Source organism: Entelurus aequoreus, linkage group LG26, assembly GCF_033978785.1.
Source record: "Entelurus aequoreus isolate RoL-2023_Sb linkage group LG26, RoL_Eaeq_v1.1, whole genome shotgun sequence".
Classification (NCBI taxonomy): Eukaryota; Metazoa; Chordata; class Actinopteri; order Syngnathiformes; family Syngnathidae; genus Entelurus; species Entelurus aequoreus.
Window position 1 is genome coordinate 12895208 of NC_084756.1, and position 17953 is coordinate 12913160.

Sequence of the window (17953 nt, forward strand, 5' to 3'; positions counted from 1 at the left end):
AGTAGGCTATTATAGCTAATAAAGACACTTATGTCATGTGTTGCCGTTATTATAACACTTATAAGACATTTAAAGTCATTTTGATAGTAGGCTATTATAGCTAATATAGACACTTATGTCATGGGTTGACTTCATTATAACACTTATATAAGGCTTTTATTTTTTTTGCGGCTCCAGACAGATTTTTTTTGTATTTTTGGTCCAATATGGCTCTTTCAACATTTTGGGTTGCCAACCCCTGCCTTACCCTAAGAGAAACCTAGCTGTCATGTGTTTGTGTCTCACAAGTGTACGTTTTTTTGGAACAAAGAACATTATTAGCATTTGTTAGCATTAGCATTTATTTCAGCACCAATTAGCATGTAGTGATATGTCGCTGGTTTGTTGTGAATTCCTTGTAGACATATAGTAAGAGCAGTTGAATTGTACTCAATGACACCCTATTAAAGCAGTACAATTGTCAAATAGATTTAGAATTAGCTTTAATAAAAATAAAAAAAATAGCCTTTGGAAATAAGCAAGCTTAAATGACATGCGAGCATTTGGGGTAATATTCTGCGATAGTCACATGACTGTCACATCACAACCTCTCTCTTTGGAACTTAAGCTGTATAGAACAAACTCATTTTAGATCAGGGGCCACATGGTAAAATCATTGCACGGTAACTTAAAAATAAAGACAACTTCAGATTGTTTTCTTTGTTTAAAAATAGAACAAGCGAATTCTGAAAATGTACAAATCATAATGTTGTTGGGGGTTTTTTTACACTTACATGTTGCGGTTAATAGTATACTATCTGTATTTGTTGTTATTTATACTTTCTGAATAAATTATGTGATAATGTTCATCAGTCATTGGTGTTAATTTTCAATCTATCAAGATAAAAAAAAATATCAAAATCAAATTACAGGATATGTTATTTATGTAGTTTGATCATTTTCCTCGACTGGTGCACTAACATCATGTGGTCTATTTTGTACATGTGTAACATCATCTACAAAGATACAAACAATTGCTATTGTGACATCTTGTGGACACATTTAGAACAGCAGCTTCTTTCATTCAAAAATTCCGGCTCATTTTTATACTTAGCAAACTCATCCCGCGGGCCGGATAAAACCTGTTCAGCCCGCGGGCCGTACGTTTGACACACCTGATTTAAAGTGTTGTTTTTTATTGGATGATTCAAGAACGTCCTAAATACATACTGTAGATGTTTTCAATGGTGACTTCCCTTGACAGGGACCCATGCCTATTACGTGTCTAACGCCCAATAAGTGACCCAAATCTGAAAATATGTGCATTTTTGCATGAAACGTCCAAATTTTCCAAGAGGGTAAACGAGCCATGAGCGTGTTGGGAATGACGGCAGAGGAAAAGATTCGCTGCTCTTGAGGAGTTGTGCCCTGAATTGGTAAGAAGGCTTGCAAAGAGGTTAGTCTCCCTGCTTGCATGCAAAGTCTCAGGCTAGGCGGAACCGTCTAATCCTTGAGGATATCCACAGCAGGAGTAGTATCAGGACCAGGTCGATACTGGCGTAATGACATTGATATTTGTAAGATACCTCGCTTTTTCACTTAGTTTTTACAAAATAATTTTTCCCCAAAAGTTTGCCACTGTTTTCTTGTACCTTCTCAGCATTTCCCGTAACAAATTATTTTGTATGAATCAGTTGAACTGAGTGCCCAAGAGAAAAATCCCACATGTTTGTTACTCAGTGTCTGTGCTTTTTTCTTCTTCATTGAGTATGATTGCAAAAAAAATAAAGAAGGTGAGAAACACTAAGGAATTCAACAAAGTGCTCATAATTGTTTTCGCCGACAAGAGTGTTCAATAAAGGTAAAAGCTCATTTTAAATGTTAATGTATACCGTATTTTCCGGACTATTGAGCGCACGTAAAATCTTTTTTTTTTTTTCTCAAAACTGGACATGGCGCTTAATGTACGGAATGATTCTGGTTTTGCTTACCGACCTCAAAGCATTTTTATTTGGTACATGGTGTGATGAGAAGTGTGACCAGTTGATGGCAGTCAAACATAAGAGATACGTGTAGACTGCAATATGATGGCAATATGACTCAAGTAAACACCAACATTTTATATGTTCCATTGAAAATATAGAACATTACACACGGTGCTCAAAAATCTATCAAAATGTTTTACTACGTCTTTGGTAAGCTATGAAGCCGCACCGCTTGATGGATTGTACTGTGCTTCAACATAGGGGTATTGTTATGGTGTGTGTGTAAAAGGTAAGACATATTATCTGGCGTTTTGTGTCGCAATATTATGCAAAAGCAACTTTTCTTACCTTCTGGTACCTGCTGATCTGTATTTGGGATCTGCATGAATCCTATAAAATTGTGCGCTTCCGCCTTTGTAGTCTGTGACGACACCGAAGTCGATAAGTTCTTCTTCTTCTGTATCTTCTTTGCTGTTGCCATTTCTAATACAAAGTAGTGTAAAGTTCTTACTCAAGTATGTCACTAAACTCGCCATGAAAGCACTAAAACATACCGGTGTAGTGAGTTTACATTATTCAACCAAGGAACTTTAGTTATTAGAGAGTTCTGGTCGGACGTTTTTTCACGGGACACATTTCCGGCGGATGAGAAGATGCTGCTCCGTTATTGATTGACGTAAAGTCTGAATGTCATTAAAACAGTTAGCTCCATCTTTTGACACTTCTTCCACTCCCGTCCTTGCACGCTACACCGCTACAACAAAGATGACGGGGAGAAGACGCTGTCGAAGGTGAGCCACGTAAATAAGACCGCCCACAAAACGGCGCATCCGGAAATGACTGTCAGAAAGCGACTTGAAGATGATCTGTAAAACATCATCTATGCAACATATTGACAAAAGAACCACCATTACATGTTATGTAGACCACAAGGGAGTCTTTTACATTTAGAGAAAAAATAAATAATATGACCTCTTTAATGCGCCTTATATATGAAAAAAGCTAGCAAATAAACCATTCATCGGCAGTGTGCCTTATAATCCGGTGCACCCTATGGTCCGGATAATACGGTACATTTCATTCATCATATATATAACACTGGTATATACACATAAAACCATCATTATTCTCGATAAACATGTTTTGTATTATTATTTTTGGGTGTCTGGAACTTGGGTTTGCATTGTTTCTTACGGAAAAAATTGTTTTGTTCTTCGTTCGATTCGGTCTTCATCTGACTTATTGGAATGGTAACAAAAACTAGGGCTGGGTATTGGCAAAGACTTCGCGATATGATAATCTATGTCACGATACGATAACATATTGCGATAGAGTTAAATGGCCAGATACTGTGTTACATGGCAATATTCAACATAGTTCCGTAATAAATGTAAAATGCAACTTCAAATACAAAGACATTCAATTTGATTCATTGCTATTGTACAAAAAGTCACACAAGTTTCTTCACACTTAGATATCCAAAAAAAATGCTACTCTGCTTCCTAACTTCCTTGCTCACCACTAGGGGTGTCCTGATACAAAGTTTTCACTTCCAATACGATACCAATATATCGGAGCTTTGAGTATTGACTGGAAAAGATATTCATCTGATACGATAGTAGCACAAATCATACTACTTACTTGTATTATTTTGTAGTATGGAATGCTAGAAAAGGCTTGACCTAGTGAAATTACTCAGAGGTAGGTTTGAAAACACTGACCTTATATCAGACTTAATGGGACCTTTGAATTGATTTTTCTTTTCTTTTTTGGCAAAACGTAGGGGGCAGTAAGTTGAATGATGCGGACACGTTTGTTACTGAATACTTTTAAATACGCTTCTGCCTTGGAGACTTAGTATGCGTAAGTAAAATGCAACTATAATTATGTGATACTTGTTTATATTGACAAATGTGCTGTTTTAGACTGCAACATTGTTCAATAATTACACATGTAATGCTACTGTGTGCTTAGCTGTTGTGTAGCTGCTAGCTCCTAGTAGCCTACTACGATTTACACAATGTGCCAACTTCCCTGGTTTTTGTATTTTTTACAAATCATTTTTCAAAAGTTTATATGTTCACTTCCTGTTCTGAATGTGTAAACAATTTAAATCCATAAATAATACATAACAATGAAATATGACAAATAGGGATGTCCGAAATTGGCTTTTTGCCGATATCCGATATTCCGATATTGACCAAACCCTTAATTACCGATACCGATATCAACCGATACCAATATATACAGTCGTGGAATTAACACATTAGTATGCCTAATTTGGACAACCAGGTATGGTGAAGATAAGGTCCTTTAAAAAAATAAAAAATTTAAAAAAATAAGATAAATAAATTAAAAACATTTTTTGGAATAAAAAAGTAAGTAAAACAATATAAAAACAGTTACATAGAAACTAGTAATTAATAAAAATGAGTAAAATTAACTGATATAGGTTAGTACTATTAGTGGACCAGCAGCACGCACAATCATGTGTGCTTACGGACTGTATCCCTTGCAGAATGTATTGATATATAATGTAGGAACCAGAATATTAATAACAGAAAGAAACTACCCTTTTGTGTAATCAGGTCAATGTTTAGTTCAGTCTCAAGGGGACCTATTATGCAAAACCAACTTTTCTTACCTATTGGTACATGTTTGTGTTTTTGGGATCTGCATATGTCCGAAAAGTTGAAATCCAACCATTGAAGCATTGCATAAATATTTATAAAACAATCTTGCCTTCTTCCTACTTCCTCCAAACGGCCCGTTTGGCATTTTGTTCAAGTGTGACATTTTTTTTTTTGACATTTGTGACGTCAGCAGATTATCCATTTATGGTAAAAATTTACCCAAACACCCTTCTGTGAGTCAGTCCATTTAAATGTACACTACAGTTCAACAGTTTGGGGTCACCCAAACAATTTTGTGGAATAGCCTTCATTTCTAAGAACAAGAATAGACTGACGAATTTCAGATGAAAGTTCTCTTTTTCTGGCCATTTTGAGCGTTTAATTGACCCCACAAATGTGATGCTCCAGAAACTCAATCTGCTCAAAGGAAGGTCAGTTTTGTAGCTTCTGTAACGAGCTAAACTGTTTTCAGATGTGTGAACATGATTGCACAAGGGTTTTCTAATCATCAATTAGCCTTCTGAGCCAATGAGCAAACACATTGTACCATTAGAACACTGGAGTGATAGTTGCTGGAAATGGGCCTCTATACACCTATGTAGATATTGCACCAAAAACCAGACATTTGCAGCTAGAATAGTCATTTACCACATTAGCAATGTATAGAGTGTATTTCTTTAAAGGCCTACTGAAAGCCACTACTACCGACCACGCAGTCTGATAGTTTATATATCAATGATGAAATCTTAACATTGCAACACATGCCAATACGGCCGGGTTAACTTATAAAGTGCAATTTTAAATTTGCCGCTAAACTTCCGGTTCGAAACGCCTCTGAGGATGACGTATGCGCGTGACGTAGCCCGGGGAACACGGGTATGGCTTCCACATTGAAGCCAATACGAAATAGCTGTTTTCATCTCATTCTGGATGTATTCTGGACATCTGTGTTGGTGAATCTGTTGCAATTATGTTCATTGCATTATGGAGAAAGAAGCTGAGCAAGCAAAGAACAAAGTTCTCGGTGCAAAGCGGACGTATTTTGCGAAGGAAGTCAGCAGCAACACAACGCAGCCGGTGTTTCATTGTTTACATTCCCGAAAGATGCAGTCAAGATGGAAGAACTCGGATTACAGAGACTCTAACCAGGAGGACTTTGACTTCGATACACAGACGCCTGTAGAGAACTGGGACAACACATACTCTTACCAGGATTACTTTGATTTGGATGACAAAGACGCAGACGTGCTACTGTGAGTATGCAGCTTTGGCTTCCAAACATTTGATCGCTTGACCGTATGTGCGCGTCACGTACGTAACTTTGTTTAAATATATAAGCTTTATGAACCTTGGGTTAGGTGAACGGTCTTTTGGGCTGAGTGATTGTGTGTGTTGATCAGGTGTTTGAATTGTATTGGCGTGTTCTATGGAGCTAGGAGCTAGCAGAGGAGCTAGGAGCTAGCATAACAAATACGCAGGTGTTTTTATGCAGGATTAATTTGTGGCATGTTAAATATAAGCCTGGTTGTGTTGTGGCTAATAGAGTATATATATGTCTTGTGTTTATTTACTGTTGTAGTCATTCCCAGCTGAATATCAGGTCACCCCCGGCTCTCACAGCATTTTCCCTATCTGAATAGCTTCCACTCCACACTAGTCCTTCACTTGCACTTTACTCATCCACAAATCTTTCATCCTCGCTCAAATTAATGGGGAAATTGTCGCTTTCTCGGTCCGAATCTCTCTCACTTCATGCGGCCATCATTGTAAACAATAGGGAACTTTGCGTATATGTTCAATTGACTACGTCACGCTACTTCCGGTAGGGGCAAGCCCTTTTTTTATCAGATACCAAAAGTTGCGATTTTATCGTCGCTGTTCTATACTAAATCCTTTCAGCAAAAATATGGCAATATCGCGAAATGATCAAGTATGACACATAGAATAGATCTGCTATCCCCGTTTAAATAAAAAAAAATCATTTCAGTAGGCCTTTAAAGTTAAGACTAGTTTAAAGTTATCTTCATTGAAAAGTACAGTGCTTTTCCTTCAAAAATAAGGACATTTCAATGTGACCCCAAACTTTTGAACGGTAGTGTGTGTAAAACCGGCTGTGCTACAACATCATGTGGACGATAAAACCCAATGAGGAAAAATGCTCTGTTGTTTGTTTGCTCTAAACAGCACAAGTCACTACACCAACTTTCAACCTCATCTAAAGTAAAAACTCCCAAACTTTTAGCTTTTATGATTTGTGGCTTCATCTGTGAAGAAGCTTCGAGTGTGTGCAAAGATTAGCCCTCCTTCAACACCAGACCTTCGCAAAAAGATGGATTTTCTGGAGAGAAAAAAACCTTTTAATTGCGGACTCTGTGACTACTATTTATGGCAATGGAGGAGACAAAGTGGTAAGTATTAACAGTAGGTTAGAAATATGTGAATAATACCTTGGCAATGTTAGCTCAACTTGTTGTGTAGCCAGCTTAGCCTTCTACTGTGACAATAGCATCACCATCCAACGGCAAAATAAAGAATAATTTCCCTAAATACTACTTTGAACTGGATCAGTGCCTACGGGGATTGGCAACGGACCAGTTAGTATTATAATCGGTTATTCTGTTCACGATGTTGCTCGTAGCGTGGTTTACTGCAGCATCTATTGTTTACAAGTGCTCAAAGCAGCAGCAGTGAACATGTTGTATAATAGAAAAGCATGTTACTGTCAATATACACATGAAAATGTCCAGGTGGTAGCATTGGAGAGAAACAGACTGTAGAAGTTTAACCTTTGTGTATAGTTCCAGATCTGCAACCTGGCGTCTGATTCCTTTTTAATAAAACACGGTGATCCCGTTGATCTGGGTATATCAACTAGGATGTTGTGTTGTGGGGAAAATCACTCAAAACAGATGACTTGCGGTGGTCATCGATGTCCGAAGTGCACAATAACAGCAAGAAAATTTAAAAAAACTACGAATCATTTCTGCTGGGCCGGTGCGAATGTGGACTCGGCGTGATGGGGCGTGGTGAGGAGGGGTTCATTTGCATCTAACAACTCCACCTCTCAAAACGACTTGTTTTCAAAGGGAGCAAAAATGTTGCTTACAAATACATCGGCAAAACAAAATCTATGCAAATGGATCACCAAAGAACCACCATTGCATGTTATGTAGACCAAAATGAAGAGTTTTAAAAATAGGAAAAAAAATCATAATATGACCCTTTTGAACAATTACATAGCACATTTAATAACAACCCCAGTTGGCCAAAGTGCTGTACAGACATTAGAAACAATTTAAAAAACAGTGCAAAGATGAGTGAGGAGTCTCCGACTGGTGTGCTCTCTGGTAAACTTCACTTTAAAATAAACCCAGCCTGTACTTTAGATAAAACTGCTAGCAAGTTTCGAACAAGTAAACATTTAGAAATGTTCCTGAATGACATTCTGACAATTAAACTACATTTGTGCTTAAGCATTCCACTATGCAAAACCATATTTTCTGACCCTGTTTTTTTTGTAATTGGGATCTGCATAAGTCCTGAAAATGTGAAATCAAACCATGGAGGCATGGCAGTGATATTTATAAAACAATCTTGCCTTCTTTCATACTCCCTCCAAACGAGCAATTTGGAATTTGCCCAATTTGTATTTGTTTCCCCCTTGGGTGACGACAGTGGATTATCCTTATATGGTAAACATTGAGCCAAGTGCCTTGTGCAAGTCCGCCGTTGTAGTCAGATGTTGTAGTCAATAAGCTCCTTCTTTATCCATACTTGCCAACCCTCTCGTTTTTAGCGGGACAATCCCGATAATCAGCGCCTCTCCCGACAACCTCCCGACAGAGATTTTCTCCCGACAAACTCCCGGTATTCAGCCGGAGCTGGAGGCCACGCCCCCCCAAAAAAAGTCTGCCACAGCTGCGATTGGACCTGACCAGCCTCCAGGTACAAGTACTGGAGTACCAATTGCTTGCCAGGGAAGATCTTCCCCAGGAAGCAAGGATTGACCGGTTTTGGGCCATGCTAGGGAGAGATGGAAGATTCCACACTCTCGTGCATTTGATGAAAGCTCTTTTGTGCGTGCCACACAGCAATGCATCATCAGAGAGGGTGTTCAGCATGGTTAGAAAAATAGTGACAGAGAATAGAAAGAGGATGGACAATTCAACCCTTAACAAAGCATTGTACTTTCAAGTACAACAATGAGTAGATGAGTGTTGTGTGTGTGTGTGTACGTGTAAATAAATGAACACTAAAATGCAAGTATTTATTTTATTTATATATATAATAAAATACATATATATATATATATATATATATATATATCATACTTGCCAACCTTGAGACCTCCAATATCGGGAGGCGGGGGGGGCGTGTTTGGGGCGGGGGAGTGGTTGGGGCGTGGCCAAGGGCGTGGTTAAGAGGAGAGTATATTTACAGCTAGAATTCACCAAATCAAGTATTTCATACATATATATATATATAATATAGATATATATATATGTGTATGAAATACTTGACTTTCAGTGAATTCTAGCTATATATATATTTAATTTTAATTTTATTATACATATAAATAAAAGACATACTTGAATTTCAGTATTCTGCAGGCTATCCGGTAGGTGGCAGTATTGTCCTGTTTAAGAGTGTCACAACATTGCTGTTTATGGCAGACGAACTGCTTTACGGTAGACTAAACGTGACTGCTGTTGTTGTGTGTTCTTACCGCGCTGGGAGGACGTTAATGAAACTGCCTAACAATAAACCCACATAAGAAACCAAGAACTCTCTCTGCTTGTTGTGCACTCTACTCTCTAAAAGCCGTAGATGTTATGACGTCATTGGGCAGGCAAGCTGCTGGGAAAGCGGACGTGAGAACGGCTGTCCCCACTCAGGTCCGCATTGAGCTGGAGGGGGCGTGGCCTCCAGCTCCGGCTGAATACCGGGAGTTTGTCGGGAGAAGGGAGGTTGTCGGGAGAGGCGCTGAATACCGGGATTCTCCCGCTAAAAACGGGAGGGTTGACAAGTATGATATATATATATATATATATATAGCTAGAATTCACTGAAAGTCAAGTATTTATATATATATATATATATATATATATTTATATATATATATATATATATATATATATATATATATATATATATATATATATATATACATATATATATATATATATATATATATATATATATATATATATATATATATATATATATATATATGAAATACTTGAGTTGGTGAATTCTAGCTGTAAATATACTCTCCTCTTAACCACGCCCCTAACCACGCCCCCCCACCTCCCTATATTGGCGGTCTCAAGGTTGGCAAGTATGTCTTTATCTCTATCCTCTTGTTGTGGGGCAGACTGTCTTGTACATGCACATGCATCCTGCGCTGTTGCCATTTGTAATACAAATAATTCGAAATTATATCCGTCAGTAGACTCGCTATGGAAGCGCTAAAAACTACAACAAAGATAGCTGGGAGAAGACGCTGTCGAAATAATCATTGCAAAATTTTGACCAAAGAACCACTATTGCATGTTATGACCACAAGGAAGCGTTTTTAATGTAGAAAAAAAAATCATAGTATGACCCCTTTGAATTACGCAAGGAAGTAATTTACTGCACTTAATTGTGACATTAGGAAAATAACAGTTGTGATTCATCGATTAATTTGATTAGAAAAAACTTTGATTTAAAATAATGAGTGGAACTATTAACTTAGACTTAGACTTAGACTTCCTTTTTATTGTCATTCAAATTTGAACTTTACAGTACAGATAAGAACGAAATTCCGTTGCAACACTGGAGCACCCGGAACTGTGTTTCCAGACGACCGCCGCATTAGAGCAAACATGAGAGCGGTGGTTCATGGCTGCCATGATCTGTGTGGCGGAGAGTTAAATATGAGTAGTAATCTTTCATTTGTTATTGTACACGTGTTAAAAACGCACTTTCAGTGTTGATGTCTATTTATAATAAAGGAAAAAGTGTTGTTCATTTCAACTATTTTCTCAAATAGGAATTAAGGCTATAAAGCGTTTTATCCGATTACTTCATAAATCTAACAACCAAGCCGGGAGTCAGCGACCCACGGCTCTCGAGCCGCATGAGGCTCTTTAGTGCCACCGTAGTGGCTCCCTGGAGCATTTTTAAAAAAGGATTGAAAATGGAAAAAGATGGGGGACATTTTTTTTGTTTGTTTTAGTATGTTTTTGTTTGAGGACAAACATGACACACACCTTCCCAATTGTTAGAACTACCACTGTTTAATATGTGTGTGTGTATGCTTCACTGATGACACTATTTGGTGAACATCAGGTTGTCCTACTAATTTCAGTGGTTCTTGAACTCGCCATAGTGTGGACGGTGACGCAACAGTTTGTTTACATGTAAAATATTTCACTCCTTCTTGGTCTCATTTTGTCCACCAAAAGTTTTATGCTCTGGGTGAGCTTTGTTGATTTTATTGACTTGTTGGTGTGCTAATCAGGCATATTTGGTCAGTGCATGACTGCAAGCTAATCAATGCTAGCATGCTATTTAGGATAGCTGTATGTACATATTGCATCATTATGCCTCATTTGTAGGTATATTTCAGCTAATCTAATATCCTTTATCTGTATGTAATACTGGCTGCATTTCTGAAAGTTGTTTGTGTGCCATGTTGTTCCAGACCACAGCAAACATTACCTAACGTATTGTAATAAATCTATTAAACAAAGACAGCCTGCCACTTCCTATAACTTGGACACACATATATACCTTTGGCCATTAAAAGCCAGTCATTTCCAGGAGTTATCTCACCTTCTGAGTAGCCTCTGATTTACTAATGGTTTCCAATGTTGTAAAAATGTGTAGAATAAATATTAAATTTAAACATTTCTGTTCAACATCATGTGTTGCCTTCGTTATAACACGTATATAAGACGTTTAAAGTCATTTTGATAGTAGGCTAATATAGCTAATATAGACACTTACATCCTGTGTTGCCTTCATTAAAACACTTACATAATACTTTCAAAGTAAATTTGATAGTAGGCTATTATAGCTAATATAGACACTTACATCATGTGTTGTCTTCATTATAACACTTATATAAGGCTTTTCAAGTAATTTTGATAGTAGGCTAATATAGACACTTACATCATGGGTCAGATTCAGAGAATAATTTGACAATCATTGGTACTTTAACTTAATGTGTTGCCTTCATTATAACACTCATATAAGACTTTTAAAGTCATTTTGATAATAGGCTAATATAGCTAATATAGACACTTACATCATGTGTTGCCTTCACTATAACACTTATATACAGCTTTTAATTTTTTGCGGCTCCAGACAGATTTGTTTTTTGTATTTTTGGTCCAATATGGCTCTTTCAACATTTTGGGTTGCCGACCCCTGACCTAAGCGATAGATTACTAAAATAGTCCATAGCTGACGATAATAATTGGTCGTTTCACAACACTAATTTGTTGTTTATTTAATGTTTTACATTGCCTCACATTACTATTTATATATTGTTTGCAAGTTTGTACATCATTATTATGTGTATGTTTGCAACAAGGTAAGGTTTTCCTACTTACGCTTAAAATACTAAAGGGTCTAGCTCCATCCTATCTTGCTGATTGTATTGTACCATATGTCCCGGCAAGAAATCTGCGTTCAAAGAACTCCGGCTTATTAGTGATTCCCAGAGCCACCCAAAACAATCTACGGGCTATAAAGCGTTTTTTATTGGGGCTCCAGTACTCTGGAATGTTCTACCAGTAACAGTTAGAGATGCTACCTCAGTAGAAGTATTTAAGTCCCATCTTAAAACTCATTTGTATACACTAGCCTTTAAATAGACCTTTTAGACCAGTTGATCTGCCGTCTCTTGTCTGCTCTGCCCCCCTCTAAAAATTAGGTGACCACAGATGACGTCTCTGCGCTGCTGACCTGTCTCCACTCAAGATGATCCCCTGCTGGCCCCACTATGGACTGGACTCTCACACTATTATGTTAGATCCACTATGGACTGGACTCTCACTATTATGTTAGATCCACTATGGACTGGACTCTCACACTATTATGTTAGATCCACTATGGACTGGACTCTCACACTATTATGTTAGATCCACTATGGACTGGACTCTCACACTATTATGTTAGATCCACTATGGACTGGACTCTCATACTATTATGTTAGATCCACTATGGACTGGACTCTCACACTATTATGTTAGATCCACTATGGACTGGACTCTCATTATTATGTTAGATCCCCTCTGGACTGGACTCTCACACTATTATGTTAGATCCACTATGGACTGGACTCTCACACTATTATGTTAGATCCACTATGGACTGGACTCTCACACTATTAACTAGATCCACTCCACGTCCATTGCACCGGTCGCCCAAGGTGGTCCCCTCCGAGGTTTCTCATTGTCATCCCATTGGGTTGAGTTTTTCCTTGCCCTGATGTGGGATCTGAGCCGAGGATGTCGTTGTGACACTTGTGATTTAGAGCTATATAAATAAACGTTGATTGATTGATGATTGATAACATTTTTAAACGGGGTGAGTAAGTGGCTCCGGAGGGCTTTCGGCTTTTTCCGTCGGTGTTCGTCTCAGTGAATCGATATCAATCAATCAATCAATCAATCAATCAATGTTTACATATATAGCCCTGAATCACGAGTGTCTCAAAGGGCTGCACAAGCCACAACGACATCTTAGATATATTTTTTATTTTTTTATTTTTTTTTACGGCTTGAAAATCAATGACCTTGCAATAAAAACTAAACATTTGACTTATGTTGACAATCCTGTGTTGACTGTTGGACCGATATCAAAAGAGCAGATACGGGTTGCAGGCACATGGGAATCGATTCAAATCCGTGGTGGTCACATCCGAATATGAAATATGAATATTGTCACGTAGAGATGAAACTTACCAGGATGACAGTCCGTTCGCAGGAGAAAGAAGGCGAGCAGCAAGACAATCCAGCGGCTCCACGTCGGCAAGAGTGTTAACATGACAGACTAAAGTGGGGGGGGTTTCTTCAATTTCGGTGGTCAAAGTGATGAACAATACTGAAGGTTATTATCGGCCACTGCAGTCGATATTCCTGAACAGAAGACGGCCGGCGGGAAACATTTGACACGCACGTGGACCCAAAAAAAAAACACAAAAAAAAAAATGTTGGCAGAGAATAAAGTCGATGTTTGGTCGGAGGAGATAAAATGTCAAGAAAACATTATTCCATCCGAACATCAAGTCTGACTCTTTCTAACTGTACGGAGGAGAGAGCGAGAGAGAGAGAGAGAGAGAGAGAGAGAGAGAGAGAGAGAAGCGCCATCCCTCTGGATCCTAGCGCCAAGCGAGAGCGCGCACGTACACGCGCACAGGCGCGCGCCCGCGCGTTCCACGACCGTGACGGGACTTTTCAAAATGAAAAGAAGTAAATATGTGCGACCTGCTAAAAAAAGCTATATGGCTCTCAGTCCATTCCAATTTAATCGCAAAGGCTCCAGTCCGAAGATTTTGCTTAAAAATAAATAAATAATAATAATAAATGTATAGTAATATTCATCAGTCCTGTAGGGGGCAGTGATGCACACATTGAAACGCAATAGTGGCGCCTTTCTTTTTTTAACTGCAGTTATTATGGTCTTTATCAACCATTGGTCCCTTCAAAATGTCTCTTTTTGTTGATTTATATAATGTAATATTAAAATAATATATTGGGTAACAGTTTAGTATGGGGGACATTGCCACTTGTCAAACTAGAACCCAGATCCCAATAGTTATTGATCCAAATCAGTTTGTTCAAAGTAGGAGTGTCCCAATTTGATATTAACGATATAAAAGCGCCGCAGAATTGCTTGTTTCAAAGCACTTTTATTGGAGATTCTACATGCAAGCAGATTTAGTCCCATATTTGTATTTTTTTTTTTTGCTGATACCGGACCGATATCAGATCAGGAGGCCCCTATATAAAAGCATACACAGCCAAAAACATGACATAAAATAACAGTAACGCTTTAGTATATTCACCATTAATTAGTTGCTTATTAAAGTAACAAAGACTTCATTTAGAGTTATTTGGACATGAGGGGAACAAATAAAGGTTAGTGTTAGGGTTACTAATAAGCAATAATTCTGAGGTTATTGATTGAAGACTCTTAGTTAATGGCCTACTGGTTGTATAATAAGGCCATGCAGAATAAGGCATTAATAAGTACATAATAATGACTATTTAAGAGCCAATATGTTACTAATTTGCAGAGGTGTGGACTCGAGTCACATGACTTGGACTCGAGTCAGACTCGAGTCATGAATTTGATGACTTTAGACTCGACTTGACAAAATGTAAAGAGACTTGCAACTCGACTTAGACTTTAACATCAATGACTTGTGACTTCACTTGGACTTGAGCCTTTTGACTTGACATGACTTGCTACTTTCTCCAAAACCCAAAGCTTAAAAAGTTATTTGGGAGCGCTGCGTAGCTTTCATTTTACACGTCTGTGTCTATCAGCGTGTGTGCTGCGTGTCAGCGTGTGTGCTCTCAGTACAACAGCCAATCAAATGAGATCTACATTGTTTTCATCACACAGCTCTCATCCAATCAAATTGCAGGACAACCACCGAACAAGAGTTGTCAAACAACGCGGCAGAGAGAAACAATTATGCCAAAGTTGGTTTCATTCGGGTATAAAAACTACGACTTGGTCAACAAAAAACGAATTGCGTATGCAAATCACGCAGTTGGAATATTACAGACGGAGACGCAACAACTTCCAACTTCGTTCGACATTTGAAGTTGCCCAAAGAAGGGTAAGTTTTGAATGTAAGATAGCGTTTATTGGCTAAGTAACGTGACTTTTATTTGCTGCGTAGTTAAATCAGTGAGGCTGTAAACTCACTGCTAACGTCATAACCATAGACATCTTATAAGGGTACACAGCATCGAGCGCTACTGCCTACTGGCGCAGACGAGACGCGGGGCCGCCATCTTGGAGTGGTGATCCGCTCCACTCAGTGCAATTCATTTGGCAGGAGCAATGAACTGTCAGCGCATTTAATTCATTTTACCTCACTGAATACCACTCATTTTCACGCGCTTTTTTGTCATACGTGTAGCTATGATAACGGACACATGTTTTGGCAAGTTTTATTATTCATAGTTTGCTTAACAGTAATATAATATTCTTATACGCTATAAGCGACCAGACGTCCGAGATCAAAACTGGGAATATAATCCCAGAGAAGGGGGAAAAAACAGTAAGCTATTTTTAAATTGAAGAAACAATATGATTATCAATCAATCAATCAATCAATGTTTATTTATATATCCCTAGGTTATATATACAGGCGTATATCCTACATAAACAATGTATGAATACATTAGATATCTATATATCTTAGGGACCTATAGACTGTATCTCTGTTGCTGCAGCAGCAGAGAGTTTATTCTGTCTTGACACTTTGTATTGATATTTTGTATTACATTCTTCCCTTAAATGATCATGTTTACAGTGATTGTTATGTATGTATTTTTTATGTATGTCGCTTTGGATAAAAGCGTCTGCCAAATACTTAAACATATATAAACACCTGAAAGTCTTTATATGAGCTAAAACCACCAATTTGTTTCACTACATTCAGAATAAAACCAAATTCTGTCTTACCCAACAATGTTAGTATTTGAATATTGTTACTTGAAGACTTATTCTTGGTTACAATTATACTGTTAAGAAAGTATTGTCTTATATTTTGCCTAAAATGAGAATGCATCATAATCAGTGGCGGCTGGTGAATTTTGTTTTAGGTGGGGCTGAAAGTTTGTAAACCAAACCCCTGTAGGGGCGTCATCCTCCCCCAGAAGATTTATTTGTGATTCTCACATACAAATATTGAAGATCTTTGCTCCTTCTCAACTCTGTGGTAATGTTATTTTCATAAAATACAACCAATAGTATGTTAATGTTTGTTTTTGCAAATGTGTTTATTCTGTAAAGGAATGAGTTAAATGTTTAAAATTGTTTAAACTATTAAAATTACTGTTAATAGTGCTATTATGAATTGCAATGTCAGCACTATTTTTTTTCTTGCAATTTCAAATGCACTTGTTTTAATAAATAAATACAGCGTTTTAAAAGCATACACAATCTGTGTAAAAATATTAGTCTGCGGTTAAAAGGACTTGAAAAGACTCGAAACTCAAAATGCAGGACTTGGGACTCGACTTGAGACTTTCCAGTCTTGACTTTGGACTTGACTCGGGACTTGCCTGTCTTGACTCGGGACTTGACTCGAGACTTGAGGACAAAGACTTGAGACTTACTTGTGACCTGCAAAGCAATGACTTGGTCCCACCTCTGCTAATTTGCATGTTAATAAGCAACTAATTAATGGTGAATATGTGCTCCCCAGACTAAAGTGTTACCGTATATTTATTTGACTGCATTATATGTTATTCTATGGTAAATGTTGTCAATTCTGAGAGAGTTGTGTGAGCTGAGAGGTATCTGAGCAAAAAATGTCTTTAATGTTTGTTGTGTAACTTTTCCTGTTTTGTACTGTATTTTAAATGTTTTTTGATGCTGCATCTCAAGGGGTTTTCCATTAATAAATTCACATTTAAATCATATTGTAACAGTACAGCATTCTTCCAAATTTTTTTTTATATATATATATTTTTTTAATGTTATTTTTCTTCCATTTGATTTTTTTGTAAATTAAAACCCTTTTACACATAGATATTGAAAGGGTAAAAGAAAGCACATTTTTGGATGTAATAATAGAAGATAAAATGAACTGGAAACCTCATTAACAACATAAATGAGCAAGAAACACATCAATAATGAATAAAGCAAAATGTGTTTTGGACCAGAAGTCACTTCATATTCTTTACTGCTCACTAGTATTACATATCTGAGTTATTGTGCAGAAATATGGGAAATAACTACACGTGTGCGCTTCATTATCATCCACTAACTGTTCAGTTCAGTTCAGTTCAGTTTCAGTTTATTTGGAACGTGCATACGATACAATGTAATGCATCACACGATTCCAGTTGTTTCATTACAGCACGTGCGAAAAGGAGTGGGAAGAAGCAGAGCTTATTTAATCCTATTTTATCCCATTGCCTTGTTCTCTGTAACAGAACAGTGAACAAATAAATATTAAATTCATATATAATCTTTGTCTCAATAAAAAAAAAAGAAAAAAAGGGTTCAAAATGTTTATCATAATTCTTGTTCTGTGTACCACTTATAGTTTGAACAGTCACTTAAACTGAATCATATTGGTGCTTTGTTTGCTTTTCTTGCTTAATCCATTCCATC

At 37.5% G+C, this 17953-nt stretch overlaps 1 protein-coding gene across 1 annotated transcript in view; it reads right to left on the bottom strand.

Moving 5' to 3' along the window:
• LOC133643376 (receptor-type tyrosine-protein phosphatase gamma-like) overlaps positions 1 to 14035 on the bottom strand; it is a 705805-nt gene extending 691770 nt beyond the window's left edge. Inside the window, exon 1 of the mRNA XM_062037895.1 lies at positions 13555 to 14035. Within this exon, the coding sequence (XP_061893879.1) occupies positions 13555 to 13636 (82 nt within the window). The 5' untranslated portion in view covers positions 13637 to 14035. The remainder of the gene's footprint in view (positions 1 to 13554) is intronic.
• Between the last annotated feature and the right edge of the window lie 3918 nt (positions 14036 to 17953).